The sequence below is a fragment of the Chinchilla lanigera genome, unplaced genomic scaffold, assembly GCF_000276665.1.
Source record: "Chinchilla lanigera isolate Chin_1 unplaced genomic scaffold, ChiLan1.0 scaffold00029, whole genome shotgun sequence".
Lineage (NCBI taxonomy): Eukaryota > Metazoa > Chordata > Mammalia > Rodentia > Chinchillidae > Chinchilla > Chinchilla lanigera.
In genome coordinates, this window is record NW_004955430.1 from 21,949,543 (window position 1) to 21,966,689 (window position 17,147).

The 17,147-nt window shown below is 42.4% G+C and overlaps 1 protein-coding gene across 1 annotated transcript in view; it reads left to right on the top strand.

Annotated features, from left to right (window-relative positions):
* Positions 1-17,147, top strand: part of Tgfbr2 (transforming growth factor, beta receptor II (70/80kDa)) — a gene marked incomplete at its 5' end in the record, with an annotated part of 80,351 nt that overhangs the window by 30,205 nt on the left and 32,999 nt on the right. Inside the window, 2 exons of the mRNA XM_005387519.2 lie at positions 3,710-3,878; positions 9,633-9,823. Of these exons, the coding sequence (XP_005387576.2) occupies positions 3,710-3,878; positions 9,633-9,823 (360 nt within the window). The remainder of the gene's footprint in view (positions 1-3,709; positions 3,879-9,632; positions 9,824-17,147) is intronic.

Consider the following 17,147-nt stretch of genomic DNA (forward strand, 5'->3'; position numbering starts at 1 on the left):
GCATTATTGCATACAGTGAGTGACCACCTCCCTCACCCCTCTACTTCATTCACCCTCCACCCACCCTGGTTAGCACTGTGTACTGCTTAACGTGTCATCAAGGACTCCTCAGAACTCCAAGGTAGGCCTGGGATTCTTCACTTGGGGCTTACTGACCTTCAAGGAATCTGTGAATCCTCTAAAGTAGTCTAAAATGGTGAGCAAAAGTTTGTATTTCTCTCCTCCCCACTCCAGAGTGACTTTATTTTATAAAAATTAGGTGATCATAACAAAGGTCAGTTTAGTTTGCCCTCTGAACTAAACTGACAGTCTCACCACACACATACGTACAAAGGCCCCAGAACCTCTATTATGGAAGGGAAAGAGAATATGGGCTGCGTGCGAGGGTTGGAAATTTGTGTGCCTTCAGGGACTGGCCAGAACTGCTAAGGTGAAGAGCCTCCTGGGGTGAACTAATAGGAGTCACTGGTTGTTTTTGAACTGTGGTAAACATTTCCTGTATAAAGGAAAGGACAAATTCTGATCAGGCCCTCACGGTGGTGGCTTCTACTGCATCGAGGAGAAAAGTGAGTTGTCACTGGCTAAATGCGTATGAGATGATCTGTTCTCACTTAGGCACACTTCCTCGGACACACTAGGTGCTCTCTGGGTGTGCTTTTCCATTGCATACTGTCATATGCTTGTGTCTCCAAGAACAGGGACCGGTGGCTCTGCCTTTTTCCCAAAGTTCAGCAGAGGTTTTCTAAGGATGCCTGCCTGCATCCTTCTAAGGATGCCTGCACTGGGCACCTGCTCATCTCCAGAGCCCCATTTGCAAACGGCAATGCAAGTGGCTCCCCTAGCTGTACAAATTGATGTCCTTTTCTTCCTTTCTTTCCTATCACTTTCTTTTCTAATGATCCTTTTTGTCTCATCCCCTTCGGCTCTGTTTTTCAGGCATGAGACCTAGACCACTTACACTTGTCAGCACACCCATAGCTGTCACTGCCACGGTTGCATCTGTTTTTATCTCTATCTTATCACTCCTCACCACTCGAGGCATTTGGTAGAAAAGGACTGGCCAGCCCAGAAGATTCTTTTCCATCAAGTTGTAAATAAGCCAATCGTATCTTCTTAGGTGTGTGTTTTTCCAGGGAACTTCTTTCAGCTTTATGGAAAAGCTGTTTTCTTACCATCATATAAATTATGTGTTGGAGGGGGATGTGCTGGGTTTCTTTTTCAACCTCTTCATGGTCAGGGTCCTCAACAATGGGTACACTTTAGAGTCACGTGGACAGCTTTTAAAATTCCTAATGCCCAGACCACGCTCTAGAATAATTAAATGAGAATATCTCAAGTGGGACCCAGCTTCGTTAATTACCACGCTCCCCAAGTGATTGATAATACCCTATCCTCAAAGTTGTAGCCACTCATTTAACCTGGAAGGCCAAATTCTAAGTCAAAGTGGTTTATTTTGTATTTTAAAAGCACCAAACTTTCCCAATCAGCAAGTAGATGTTTTTCAAAAACATACACTTTACCCCCGCAAAACAGAAAAAACCCTAAGGAAAAAAATCAAGTATAGAAAATATGGTCTCATTTTTCTTTGTTTATTTTGTTTTGTTTTGGCACTGTTTTATAGGGAAACCTAAAAGATTAAATAAGTTGTTGCATGAGTGAATCCAAATATAGCCATTGTAGAAAAAAATATATATTCATTGTTGCGTTAGTCCCAAATTTAACACAATGTTCAGAGAACATTTCTGCTTGTATTTTTAGCTAACCATCAAGCTGTTGGTCTGGGAGGCATTGAGAATTTCAAAATAGTTTGTTACCTAAAAATATACTTCCTGAAATGAACTTGAGCCTGAAAGGGATGAATGGCTTTATTTTTTTCTTCTATATTTAATGTTACCACAAGAAAGCAAATCTTAAATATATGTATGTTTATATTTTTAGAGACCCAGGAAACAGGTGCTGTGTCCAAACAGCAGGGAAGGTTTCAAGTCAAAGTACTGGTGACAGATATCTAAAATTTACGGGGCAAACAGTAGCACGGAAGGGCAGGGAAACCATTCCTGTCAAGGTAGGAAGGTGCCTTGGAGAACATAGGAGGCTCTCTCCACATGGAGAACATAGGAGGCTCTGCTCAGGCCTTTGCAAAGGGCTGTTTTGGAGAAGCACCTCCCGCCTTGCAAAGGGCCAGTGACTAGCACAGTACCATGTGCAATCTAAATGCCTAGACATTCCTAGTCTAGCATAGATTATGTGTTAATTCGTGTTTGTTGGACAAATGCAGAATAACCTTGTCATACTTCACTCAGCTGTCCAGGATATGTCTTTAATTAATACCATCACCTACAGAAATGGGTCCCATTGAGGAAAAAGACAAAGAATCAGATGTTATACCTGTCTTGTTGCTTCTTGGCATGCATATCTATTGCAAAAGTAGTCTGTCTTTAATACTGGATTGAATGACTGTGAATGAAGATTATGTTTATAATCCTACTCCTTGGCAGTCTGAGTGGAGAATGCTGTATCCTCTCCTGCTTGGTATAATGGGGCAAATGTGAACTCCTCATAATTACTCCTATGTGTATTCATTTGTTTACTCATGTATTCAGGAAAAATTTTTGGATACCTTCTGAGTGACAAGTACTCATCTTGGTTATTGGAGATACAGGATGTCAACAAGATGGACCAAGTCTCATGGAACTTGCATTTTGCTGGATAGATTATAGGCAATTATATGTGACCCATATAATCGGTACAAAAGATAAAAAGAGTGCTATGGTAGTTATTTTCAGGTAGTTGTAGGATAGAGAATGATATTTAATCAGAAACCAGAAAATTGAAAAGCAGCCAGACAAAGGTTCTGGAAACTTAAAGGTCGGAAATAGAACAAACTTGGCTTCTCAGGAAAGCCTGTGTGCCTTCAAAGGGGTCAAGTAAGGAGAAAAAGGACTGGAGTGAGGACAGCGATAATGGATGAGGACGCAGAGGGAGCTGTCTGACAGGCATTTGAGGCGGAACCGGTTTTCAAGGGCCTTTTGGGAAGTGTCTAGGAGGTTCTCTGTCAGTGCTGGTTAATCATCTCAGTGTAGTGGGACGAAGTCAGACGTCATAGACCAGACGCCTTACGCAGGCTTTACAGCTGTCCCAGGTGTAGGTAGCTACATCATGGCAAACTTGTGCTTCCAGGAAGAGCTTCCCCTTTGAGGCAGCCTGCTCCCTTTTGTTTTTCACAGCTCTATTTGGCTGTGACCTCTGTCTATCAATTTGAGTAATGATTTTTCTCTGGTTCCGACATCGTCTATGCCTCCCTTCATTTTGGATTCCCCTGCGCTGGATGGTTTCCACCTCTTTTCACCCAGCTAAACCACAGTTTCCTTAAGGGTACTTATTTTGTGCTCACAGTACCCAGCACTATGCAGTGGATCAGTTGGGTTTTTATTGGATCATAAGGTGTTTCTATAGAAAGAATGCTTTATGATAATCAGGGGCACAAAGAGAAGCTGCTGCCCCTCTACCACTATTTCTGTACTGTGGCTTTCATTATAAATTGCTTACTGAGGGAATTCTAGTATGAGGTGAAGGACTTATTTTGCCTTTCTCCTTATACATTCTCGTGACATCAAGTTCATTTGAAACTGCATAACACCTTTTGGAATTCACTGGCAGGCTGCCCGGCTGTTGTATAATTATTCACTCTATCTTTCTCTCCCACCAGTTAATAATGACATGATGGCCACTGAAGCCAATGGTGCAGTCAAATTTGCACAACTGTGCAAATTTTGTGACGTGCGATCTTCTACCTGTGACAATCAGAAATCCTGCCTGAGCAACTGCAGCATCACATCCATCTGTGAGAAGCCGAACGAAGTCTGTGTGGCCGTATGGTAAGGGAGCCTTTGAAGGAGTGTCTCTTTTCCCATTTATCAGTAATGTGTGCGTGCTTGGTCCATGCGCCTCCAGACCTTAAGCGAGTGATGGCGAACCTTTTAGAGCATTTAGGAACGAACAGCCCGCTGAGGCACATAAGCCGCATAGGCATCTACCCCATTTTCTTTTCACTTAGACCATCTACCCCTCTTTCAATTATTAAATGTGGTCTCTAGAGCCATTCTATGCTTTTTGTTTGTGTGTTTGTATAAGACGACTTTCAATGTTTAAAATAAATCTGTGGAAAGCCTTCCTTATATCAAGAAGTGTGATTCCTCTTCTTAGTCATTTAACACCTCCTTAGTACCCAGAGTGACACTGAGAGCTTTCTTCTTCCAAGGCAATCTCAGTTCTGCATGGTGGGAAGAGAGGAGGTAAAAGGTTGGCTTTTGGTGAAGAAAAACCGCAATACAGACGAGTTATTAGAGAAGGGAGAAAAACAATCCCCTCAGAGCTCACTTAGAAGCACTCAGAATCATTGGGTTACAGCTGGGCTGCGAACGAGCTTTCTTCTGGACCAGAGCTCCTTATTTGTCTAGGATCAAATTCTCTACTCTTCCTTCTTCTTCCTCACATTCCTTCCAACTCACACCCTCCCATATATAAATACCTCAAGTAGTATGTCGTGCACATGCTGTGGGCACTCAGGAATTATTTTGTTAATTTGTGCTTGTGGGTCAACAGCATGAGCAAGAGATAAACAACCTTGAGCCTGAAGAGTCCCAGTTTTATGAAAGATGTAAAGTCACTAATGGGATTTAACATTTTGCTGATTTATTCAGATATTTTGAATATATCAGCTGTATGTTTTTTAAGTAGCTTATGTGTCTTCTGGCCAGTTCACAAACAAGAATGTAAACCCAAGCACTGCTTCACCTTTTTGGAGAATGAGCCTTTAAGACTTTCTCTAGATGCCAGATTTGCCTTGTTGATAGGTCTTGAAACCCTGTGGATTTCCATACATACAAGAGGGCGAACAGGTTTCTTAGGAACTGAAGGAATGCTAGCAGCAAGGACCTGTGAAGACAACTTAGTGTATCTGTTAAGTTCATGCTTGCCCGGTTCTGGGAATGCATTTGAAAAAGGGATTCTTGACGGAGTATATTCAGAGGAAAAGAACACATGTGAATGTGGGTTTTGAAAGCATGCTTCCTGAGGAACGGCTGACGCAGTCAGACACGGTTAGTCCAAGCACAAGAGGACATGTGTTCTTCTGAGAGAAACTGAAAGGCTATCAGGGGGAAAATGTAATAAACTCATTTTGCCAAACTCTGAACGGGGGCGGGAAGACCCATAACATTTGAGAGTGAATACATTTGTGCTCAACATGTGTTTAAAAGGTTTCACAATCACAGTTTCCCAACACGAGACCAGACTTCCTTCTCAGGAAGTGAGATGAATTCCAGAGAAGGTGAAGGATTCAAAGAGGAAGGACTGAGACCTGGCCTCGGTGCCTTCCCTGCTTCCTTGTGTGCCTCTGTTCTCGCGGCCCCTCCTTCCTTGGCGCCCGCTGCGGTGTGAGTGCTTGCTCTCTCTCACCTGTAAATCAAGTCCAAACGATTGAATGGGCCTCTGGTCTGTCTGGATAAAGGGGTGGGTTGTTTCAAAAGTGGTGAGCATGTTAGGGAGAGGAAGTCTCCCTCTCTCCTTGGTGTTCAACTAGGAAGGGGAAGTATCATGAACACTATTTTTAAATAAGTTTAAAACTTTTATTAGTATATGTTCACAATTCATGGACTTTATAGTCCATGGGAGTGGTTACAGGTACATACTACAGCTTGTATCTTTTTTTAAAATCCCTTTCCCCTTTCATTTTCCTCCCCTGCTGCAATTCCCCATCCCCTTTTCCATACTTGTTGATATTATTTGTTTTAGCTCATGTAGTGTTTACATTGACTGGGGTTATTAGGTTCTACATGGAACTTCTTTATTCCTCCTATTTCTTCCCCTCCTCCTCCCCTCCTCCCTTGTTCCCTTGGACCACTTCCCCATTGCAAGAGATCCATCCCCTTGTCCCTTTCTAGCCATCCTTCATCATTTTCTTAGTTTGTACTGTGCATCACTGAGGAGAGATACTATATGGTATTTAAATTTGCATGTGTGGTTTATTTCACTGAGCATATTTTCCAAGAGCACCCATTTTCCTACAAATGTGTCAAATCTGTCATTCTTTATAGCTGAGTAGTATTCCTTTGTATAGATACCACATTTTCCTTACCCAGTAGTCTGTTGATGAGTATGAAAGCTGCTTCCAATATTTAGCTATTATGAATTGTGCTGCTGTAAACCTTGATAGGCATGTATTTCTGTTGTACGATGACTTAGGCTGTTTGGAGAAGATACCTAGCAAGGGCACAGCTGGGTCCTGCAGAATTTCTAATTTAAATGCATGCCATTTTTAACCTGTCTTTCCTAAGGCCACTACTCCTGTGCATGCGAGTACTGAAACGGGAGAGGGAAGCGTGGTGCATCCTTCTGCACATCTCCCTGCTCCCTCGTTAGGACGGAGCTGCTTGCTTCCTGAATGGGATTGCAGAGCACCATTCTTAGTCCCACCAAGGACGTCCCCTCCACAGACAGCAGATGATCTTCCCATGTGCCGTGCTCCTCATGGGCAGTCAGCATCCCGTTGTTGGTTGAAGCAGGGGAATCAATTGCTGGCCCATTTACCTCAATTTGGGACAACTCTTAAGGATTATTCCAGCTGCAGAACTTCTGAGAGATCAACTGAGGCCTCTACTGCAGCCTGTGTGCAGTTCATCCCCTCCCTTTGTGCAGTCCTGCTTTCTGGAGTCCTTTACAGGTGCCTGTCCGGAACCTTCTGCACAGAACACTTAGAGCCTCAACGTCTGATCCCAGGAATCCCAAACTGGACAGGGCGTTGTTTCTAAAATATCTGAGTACGGAAACAAAGGAGCAGCCAAGAAGTGGGTTTCAGTGCTTTCACTGGTTTTACTGTTGCATTCATTCACATTTATTCATCCAACTAATCTCAGCTGTGTACCCATTGCACTTAAAATGCTTAAGCTTTTGCTAAGGATGGAAATATTTTTGGAGCCAAATTTAATTTCCTTACGCTAATTCTTGCAGTAGATATTGGCAAACTGTCTAGGAGCTCAGTGCAAACTTTGCAGTACAAAGAAGTCTGTACTTATTTCATTGTGTTTTCTTTTCCTGTATTCAACACTGTGAAGAGATGTTTTTCAAGCTTAGTTCCACCTGGGAAGAAGCTCTGTTATAGGAGTAAGTGGAGAAGTCAGTTAAGGCTATTGTCCAGACTTAAGTATTATAGTCGTTTTCTCTCTGCAGTTTTACTTCTCGGAGTAGCTAGAAGATGGAAAGTAACAGTCTCTGAAAAAGCTGCCTGGTGGTTACAGAACAGCTATTTCATGGCTTATAATTTGTTCATTGGCCTCTGCTTCTCAAGGAGGAGTTACCATGATTTTCTCCAGAAGCAAATTACCCCAACAAAAACCTATTTGCAGATGCATACACATAAAACTGTTCCATGGCTAAAGGCTTTGCAAAGACTGCCCAGCAGGTTTGAGGTCAAGGATAGGTAGGTTTTTAAATAGGCACAGTGGAATACTACTCTGCTGTGAAGAAGCATACATCTGTATGAGAATGGTTGCACCTTGAGACCATAATATCAAGTGAAATAAGTTAGATACACGAGTTTAAGTTCTCTTATATGAGAACCCAAATATAAATAAATTAAAGAGCAAACTAAGAAATAGATAATAGGAAATAGAAACCAAGGGTGATAAGACATATCTATAATCCCAGCACTGGGGAGACTGAATCAGGATTGCCATGAGTTTGAGGCCAGTCTGAGCTACATAGTGAGACCCTATCTCAAAAAGAAAAAGAAAAGGAAACAAGAGATGATGGGGGTCAAGAGTTGGAGGGGGAAGGGAAGGGAAGAAAGGGAGGTAAAAAGAACTAAGGTGTGTTATATACATGCACCAGTTCCCCATGATGCATGTAATCATTTGCTGCAAACATGTAGTAATAAAAATTAAAATTAAAAAAATTCAATAGATGTCATTTATTATGTGATCATGGTGATACTTACTTAGATTCCTTTAGTTCTGGGATAACCACCATAGAGTAAGGTTCTGGCTGTTGCTCCTTCTGTAACAGGAAGGATCTACTGTATTTAGGGAGGGATTGCTCTCTTTGTGTCCACTGGAGCTTTTGTTTGGGAATCCAAGCTCTTTCATGCAGCAGCATGTGTGCTGATACTGGAACCACTTCTGGGCTGCGTGGATATAATAAATACCACTTCTGCTCCTGGTTCAGCTGATCTCTTCTCCTCATACTCCTGCTCTAATTATCTACTTGGCATGTAACTATCCTTCAGTGTTCTTGCATTAAACACTAAGAAGATGGTAGCAGTCAAAGTTGCTCTTCCCCAGAGGGAAGGCCCACTCCTTTCCTGGTGAAAGGTACGACTTCGTTGCTTCTTCCTTGTAGCCTAGCTTCCGTGTTCCTTGCTGTGAGGACTGAGTTTGCGTGTGTGTGTATGAGAACGCGTGTGTATTACTGCCCGTGCACGTGTATGTAGTCATGTACATGCACTGAGAACCCTCTCACAGAGGATTACACTTGCAGCGGTGATTGGACATCATGAAAGGCCGAATTCCGACTTCCCCACACTTCCTCCGTAGGTACAGTGTCTAGATACACAGACTGCCGCTGAAGGTGGTAGACATTTTATATCTGATAGCACTGGGAGGGGAGGGCCAATGTCAGACCAGCCATGGTGTTGGATTGAATCATTTCACATGGAATGTTCACAAGAGAAGCAGAGAGAAGTGTGGGAGAGGTAACAACCTTTTCCAAGAATGCTGAAGTTTTATTTTGGCTTTTGCAATTATAATTGTGGGCATTCATCGTGTCATCTTTAAGTGTCATCTCCATGAAGAGCCAAGTAAGCACTTCTTAGGGCCTAAGAAAATGCCTTGTGAGATATTGCCTGGGCCCTTAGCTAAATTAGTCCCTAACTATGTGATACAGAGGGACATGAAATGTAAAAGAAATTAGTTCATGATAGCATAAAATACTTTGCTGATCTCTGAATGAAGAACACCCTGCAGTTCTTTCCCAGGTGATTTATTTTTCTTTTCCTGTTCCTTCCAGTAATTTGAGAAATTGCACTTTTGTCTGGCATGTTGCTTCTCATTTTGCTTATAAAGCCAGCTGCTGACATGGACTGTGCCCCTCACCTATCTGTGGGCCAGCAAACACAAAAGGGACTGTGCCACTGTGACAGACGTCCTCTTCGAAAACAGTCTAGCTGGAGAGGACCTTGATGCTCAACATAAGCTAAGGGTGCGATGTGAGCCTTGCAGTGCACTCTGGGTGTAGGTTTAAAAGTACCCTGAGTACACAGGGATCTTCTGTTTTCTCATTTCTCCTCTTTAGGAATTCAAGTAGACTTAATGTGTAAAAGTCTCTCTCAGGCCAACCCCCACAGAAGGCTGTCATGTTTATAATCATGAATGGGTTCTGGGAATGAGCAAAGAAAGAACAGAAATGAGTACAGAAAGCACAGGAAATCATGGAACACCCTGCTAGTGGTGGAGAACAGAAACCAGCTGCCATTAGTAGCAACAACTTCATGACCAGATTGCTTTTCCACCCAGAGACTGTATTTTATTCATTTCCTTTTTCTCTCTTTCCTCTCCTCAATGAATTCTGTACCCTAGGCGGAAGAATGATGAGAACATAACACTAGAGACGGTCTGCCATGACCCTGAGCTCCCCTACCACGGATTTATCCTGGAAGATGCTACTTCTTTAAAGTGCATTATGAAGGAAAAAAAAGTGCTTGGCGAGACTTTCTTTATGTGCGCCTGTAGTGCTGAAGAATGCAATGACCACATCATCTTCTCAGAAGGTGAGTTTTCTTCTCTTGAGAACGTGGAGCCTGGTTTCCCCTACGTCAGTCCCTCACACGCCTGGCCCGCGCTCCCATGCAGGTGTCTGAGGCTGCAGAGTGGGTGTGTGTTGTGTCAGTGCAGACCCTGTTTGCCTGCTGGGAAGAGGTGCTCAGGAAGTAGCAGGCCTGGCACGTGTCCTTATCAAATGTGGTTCACCAGGGCCCTGTTATTATTTATCCTTGGCGGAGAGTTTCTTTGCCCTAGAGCAGTGATTCTCAAGGTGTCATTCCTCAGTCAGGAGCCCCGGGAGGAGCCTCTAGGGAAATGAAGACTCTCAGGCCCCAACCCAGACTACTGAGTCAGACACTCTGGGAGTGGGGCCCAGCAAACAATATTTTAGGAAAAATTTGAGAACCCTGGTGTGAGTATTTGAAGGGAACTGTTTGATCCTGGAGGGGGATTTTTTTTTAAGTTAACTGAAGTGGCTTAATATGTATATTCCTGAGATTTAAAAGGGTATTTGTCATTGGGCCCATTTGAGAAAATTGAAATGCAGTGGGTAAGGGGCTGGGGATTTAGCTCAGCGGCAAAAGCGCCTGCCTGGCAAGCGCAAGGTCGTGAGTTCGGTTCCTAGTACCGGAGAAAAACCAAAAAAAAAAAAAAAGAAATGCAGTGGGCAAATAATGACCCAAAGTTTACCCAAGAGGCCAGGGGAAACTAGATATTAATCTTCATTTTCAAAGTCCGGCACTCACTCAATTTGAAGAGAAAACACACACCGTTCCTTCAATTTAAAAAAAAATGGATTCGGTAGTTTTTAATTACAAATGTAGTGGGTACTCTTATTAAAAATTCAAACAATCCAACAATGTGTGAAAATTAACAATTAAAGTAACACAGCAGATATTCTAAATTGACAATTTGTTAAATGGAGACACCTCTAACTTTCATTGATATTATTTCCTCTCCTTCTTTTTTCCACTCCCTCTCTCTCTGTGCTTATTCACCCATTCATCCATCTGTCCATCCTTCCATCTGTTTATCTATCTATCCATTCTATTCATCTATCCTCAGTGCAAATATTTGATCATACTATAAATGTTATTTTTATATTTTTTCAACCAACCACTTTCACATCTCCTTCTAGACATCATAGTACATGTAGATACATGGCATGTCTTTTAATTGCTGTCTAGTGTTCTATATGTGTTACTTCTTGTTCGTGATCTGACCATTTCCCTGTTGGCAGATGTTTTAAATGTGTCGAGTTTGCTGCCCAGTGTTGCACTGAATATCTTTGAGGAAATTAAATCTTGTGTATTTGTGCCACTATTTCTCCAAGATAGACTGCTGAGAGTCAAATTTTTGAATCAAAATTCTGCATGTTTTAAATATGGATAACCACTGCCAATTTTTTCTTCTTCCAAAAGAGACATCTGAACATATGGGTTTGTGTGTACCCTCTGACAGTGGACATTTTGATTTTGCGAATGTGATAGCAAAAAATGTTACTTTCTTGGTTTTAGGAAGGTATATTCAGAGTGGGGAAAGGTTTATTTGCACTGAAATAAGTCCAATTCAATGAAAAACTCATTTGAAACACGGACGTCCTGTGTACTCACTCCCTAGCTGGAGAATGACATGGTCTCGTGTTTTGTGTGGTGCTCAGCAGTGCTGCTTAGCCAGCCTTTTCTCCCTGTGTGTACTTCACCTGCTGTGGCCGCCCTTCTTGCTGCCCAGCTCCATACCTGTGCCACCATCTCAGCACTGAGAGAAAGTATGTGTGCGCCTCGTCAACACAGCTATGCCCGAAAGCTCTTCGCCTCCCAGTTTTCTCATGTTATAAAGCCTCTGTTTCTCTAATATTCCTTGTGTGGTTTGAGTAATGAGGGAAGAGGTAAATAGAGGAAAATCAGACTAAAGTATGATAGTCCTTGATGCCCTGGCTTAACATGTCCACTTTCCTCAAGAGCTTTACCTTTTTGTTTGCTTTTTGTTTGTTTTTGTTTTTTTCCGGTACTGGGAATCAAACTCATGACCTCGTGCTTGCCAGGCAGGCGCTGTGCCGCTGAGCTAAATCCCCAGCCCCGAGCTTTACCTTTTCAAAGGAGGCCTGGGCTAAGTCTAATAGGAAATTCCGGCAAGTTTACTGCCATTTATACAACTTTTCTCTGTTTCTGCATACTGGCATGTTCACAGTGGAAGAGTATATTTCATTCTAAAGGACAAAATAAACAGCCAGAAGGTGGATGTATATTTTACAATAAGCCCTACAAATAGCAATGATTTTACTGTCCAATGTATTTCAACTCAGATGACAATCATAGGTATTCATTCGTATTTTCTCTTATTATCAGACTAATCTTGCTTTCCTTGCATAGTGCAATAATCAGCATAAAAACCATTTCTCACTGTACAGCTTGGGATGATTGATTTCTAAAATGCTCCAGGGTTGAACAGGGCGTGGGGATGGGACGTTTGCCTTTTAAATATCTCTCTTCTCTGTGCTGGTATATTTTCCCTACTAAAATCAGGAGATATTTGGAGCAGCAATTTGGGGTCCATTTGTCCTCTAATTATAATCACCTGTTCTTTATACTTACTAAGGAATAACTCTCAAAATAATTTGTATTTGTCCATTTCAAGTCAAATAAGACGATGAGCATAATAACATGCATCACTCTCGTTACTGTACTTGTTGCTTGTTGCTGGATTCTGATCTGCAGCCACACAACATACAGCAATTGCAGTCAGCCTCCATATCGGTGGGTTCTTCTCCAGCGTGGACTCAAACAACTGTGGATTAAAATTATATTTAAAAAGCTTTTCTATACTGAACATCTACATTTTTTTCTTGTCACTATTCCCTAAACAATAGATAGAACAACTATTTATGTAATGGCTTATAGTAGATATTATAGTAAAGTAGAGATGAATTGTATAGAAGGATGCATATTGGTTGTATGTAAATAAGAGGTCAGATAGAAAAACATGTATGTGTTTGTTTTAAAAATGACTGCAGTAAAAGCCACATTGCCGTTAGTCTCCTCAAGATTCTTCCCCTCACTTGGAGCATATGTATCCCCTCATTCCTGCCATGTTCTGGGCAGTTCTGGAGGTCCTCTTTCCGGAGTGTCTGAAGTTGTGCTGTCGTGGCTACCCTGATGTCCTGAATGGATTCACGTTTACCTTTCATGGTCATTTGACGTTGAGGGAGAGCCAGTAGTCACGTTGTGCCCAATCTGAAGAATAAAGTAGATGAGGACACACGATATTGTCTTTACAAGTCTGCTTTCCCGTTGGACAGCACTTGGCAGCAGCGTTCACCATGCTTTTTTCTTTTTTATCACATTTCATAGAGACCCTCACAAAAGAGGACTTCTGGATATGCTTCAGAAAGTGGCAAAAATAATGGGGTTGGGGTATGTGTGTTCAAAGTGAGAGGGATATTTTGAGGGAGATTAATGGCAGTGTGTTACCATAATCAATTTTTTAAAACTTAAAACATTCACTCTAATTTTTATCCATCCCTGTAGTACACCATTTTCTATAACAGACTTGCCCTGGGAGGATTTTGGTATCCATAGGTGGTCCTGAAACCAGTCTATCACAGATACCAAGGGACGACTATATGTATGCTTATCCATTTTATCTTAAATATATAAGGACAAAAAGCTGAGTCCCAAGTCTTGTTTTTAAATGTAGGTTTTTATTTTCAGTATAGTACTACCCTTAACGACACTGCTAAGCAAGGGAAGCACAGGGTTACTCTGTCCCTCCCTTCCCATGGCACAGTCTCCTTTCACTCATGGCAACCCTAGTGGGGAAGAGCTGTTGGTGTCCCCATTTATGCATGGGAAAAGTTTAATGTTTTGTCCAGGATCGAATAGCTAGTGGGTGACAGGACTAGGATTTAGCCTGGGCTGTGGTACAGCACTGAAACCTATGGCTGTTTTCTTTCTTTCTTTCTTTCTTTCTTTCTTTCTTTCTTTCTTTCTTTCTTTCTTTCTTTCTCTCTCTCTCTCTCTCTCTCTTTCTCTCTCTCTCTCTCTCTCTCTTTCTTTCTTTCTTTCTTTCTCCCTTCCTTCCTTCCTCCCTCCCTCCCTCCCTTCCTTCCTTCCTTCCTTTTTTTCTTTCCTCTCTTTCCTCTCTTCCCACCTCTCCTACCCCTCCCCTTCCTTCCTTCACCTCATTTTATTTCCTTCTTTCTCTCTCTTTGTACATCTTTCTAGACAGAGAGCTCATACAGATGATAAGAAAATTCAAACACTATGAGATAGGTGCTGTGAAAATACATCCTTTCAGTCTACCCCCTAATCACCCTGTTCCTCTGGGACCATAGTTAATGGTTGATCATCCATTCCTTCGGAGGGATTTTTCTGCATAGAATTACGGATAAGTCCTGAATGTGGCAAAGTATATCACTGTGATGATTTTAAAACCCAGATTCATTGATACAATTTACATAAAATAAAATTCAGTCTTTTAGAAAGTACAGTTGGAGAATTGCAGGAAATATATGTCCCTGTATCTCCTAGAAAATCAAGAGAGAGAACATTTCTGTGACAGTACAGTAAATTCCCATGCACGCTTTCCATTTACCCATGGGATTTTTATGTTACTTTTTAAATTAGTTTATTTTCTTCCCGTACTTTGTGACTTTGAATTAAAATACTTAACCGAAGCCATGACATGAATCCTCTGAAGAGTGAACACTAGAGGTGCACCCCCACATCTGATGGCACGGTCCTGTGGTCTTCCTGTGTCTCTAGGTACCCCAGCCTGATCTGCAAACAGGACTGAGAAACTTTCCTCCAACTTCAGGCAAAGTGGCAGGTTACAGAAAGGTCTTGCTCACTTTCTTGAATTTGAAACCATTGTTCTAGAATAAAAGAGCTAAAGAGACATCGCTGGTCCTTCTCCCTGAACTGTTCTCTGCCTGGAGAGTCATGCTTCCCTATGGTGGCCAGGGAGGAGGAAAGAGGAGTGCAGGGTCATTAAACAAGGCCAGGGTCCGTTCTTCCCAACTTTCCATGATGACTCCCTTTTGCAAAAGACTTCAGAGGCTAACTTTGTTCTCAGTGAAACAGAACATTGAAATTAGAACAGAGCACACTTGGACCGGCTTGGACCACCATTACTGATGGCCTTGTGACAGCTGTCCATCAGACAAGACCTAGTAGGCACCCAGTGTAGGGTGTGGGAGGGGAAGGAGTCCTGAGCAAACAGCCCCCTGCTCACTCACACACACCATAGCCACTTGGCAAAGAGACCATTGAACCTTTCATGATCATTCTTTCATTCATTTCATAAACGCTTTCCAAGTGCAGTAAAAACATTTAATTTGCACAACACTGGATGAGGAGGTGATTTCTGCTGCTTTAGGTAAGAGAGAAGAAGTTGCCTGCAGTGGTCAAGAATAAGAGCTGGAGGTGGGTCTTCTGGATTTGGGGACTATTCTGCTGCTGCTCAGCTCTACCATATTGAGGCAGTAATCTGACCTCAGTTTCCTTATCTGGAAATATAAAGGGGGAAGCAATGTTGTGGGGATTGAACAGATGAATATATAGAAAGTTCTTAGCTGGGTGCACAGCTCACTGGTAGACCTCTTGCCTAGCATGGTTGAGGTCCAGGGTTCAAGCCCAAAGCACTGCTAAAAAGAGAAAGTTCTTACACCATCATGTCTGTTAGCAGGTGGTCTTACCTGGGTTTTGAATAAAGAGCTTGTGACACACGTGTGCTTGTCTGAGGCAGGAGTCCTACCAGGTTTGTTGTTGGCACTGCTGTTCTGCAGCTGAGCTGGGGCCATGCCCTGCAAACAGAGCTTTGGGATGCCGAGGTCCCACACCCCAAGCGTGTTACAGGGGCTGCTTTGCTTTAATTGCTGCCTCATCCAATTTCTGTGTTTACTGCCGAGTCCTTCAGAGAGGCAAGAGCACGCCAAGTCTAGGGTTTCTAATCAAAGCTCACTACATTCCTGACAGTGTTGGATAATATTACAAATTAGGCACTTGTTCCTGTTTTGACTCAGAATCACAGCAGGAAGCAGCTAAATAAAACTGAAACAACTCACAAGCACCATTGAGATTAGTGATTAGAGGCATTTCAGTTCTGTATTGTCAAAGGTTTCATTCTCCTGTCTTTTTCATCAGCAAGCTTGGCCTGGACCACATGGTTTTCTCAGTGAACGGCCGGCGTACTGTTGATCAGCTAGCTCTCATAATCGCACCTATAGGTAGCTCTAGGGATTCTAGGAAATGAAGCTTAGGAGTGTCCAGCACCACAGCTGGCACAAAGTGGATGCGGCCTTCCTTACTCATTCCTCCCTGAGTAACAACACCACGCCCCTCCTGAATGGTACCCTTGTGACATGGGGTGGCTGCAGGGCTTGTTAGACTTGAAGCCCTTTTGAGCATGTGGCCTCAGCACCTGCACTGTAATAAGGGCTTCAGAGATTTGTTTGCACAGTGAAGTTTTAGAAGCACTGGCATGGACTTGTACCAGTAAGATGGAACGAGAGACGGCGGTATTGTTGCCATCATTCTGCCAGCTCATTGAGCTAATCTTAGAGAGCAGTGAGGAGGAGTAAGCCTGCTGTTCAATGTGCTCATGTGGAAATGAGCTACATATGGTTTACTCAGCCTGTTTGTGCAACAGAACTCTCCAGTGAGGTGTGACTCTCTTCTGTATACTCCACAAACGTTGTTCTAGTGCAGATCTGGATGTAGAAATGATGGAACACTTTTTCATAAACATTTCTCTTTTCTTAAATACATATTTTTAATTGTAATCAACACCAGTAATTTGATTTATAGGGTACAATGTGACATTTCAAAACATACACAATGGGTAGTGAGCAGTCAGGATAATTGGCATATCTGTCCTCAGAGACTCTCGTCGTATCTTCGTGTTGGAAACATTAAAAATCCTCTCTACTGGTTACTTTGAGACCTTCAACTAATTGCTGTCAAGCACAGGTATCCGGCTGTGCCATAGAACGTTAGAAGTTCTTCCTCTTATCCAGGTCACCCCTGTACCAGTTATTCCTCCTTCCTCCCCGCTCCTTCCGTCACATCTTTCCCAGCCTCTAGTAATCACTGCTCTATTCTCTACTGTTATGAAATCACTCTTTAGCTTCCCTGCGGTCAAAAATATGTGATATTTTTCTTTCCATGCTTGAATTAATTATATTTAATATGATGTTCTCCAGGTCCATCTATATTGCTGAATTTCATTTTTTGTGGTGGAGAATATTCCATTGTGAATATATATATCACATTTTATGTATCCATTTGTCCATTGGTGGACACCCTAGTTGATTCCATGTCTTGGCTGTTGTGA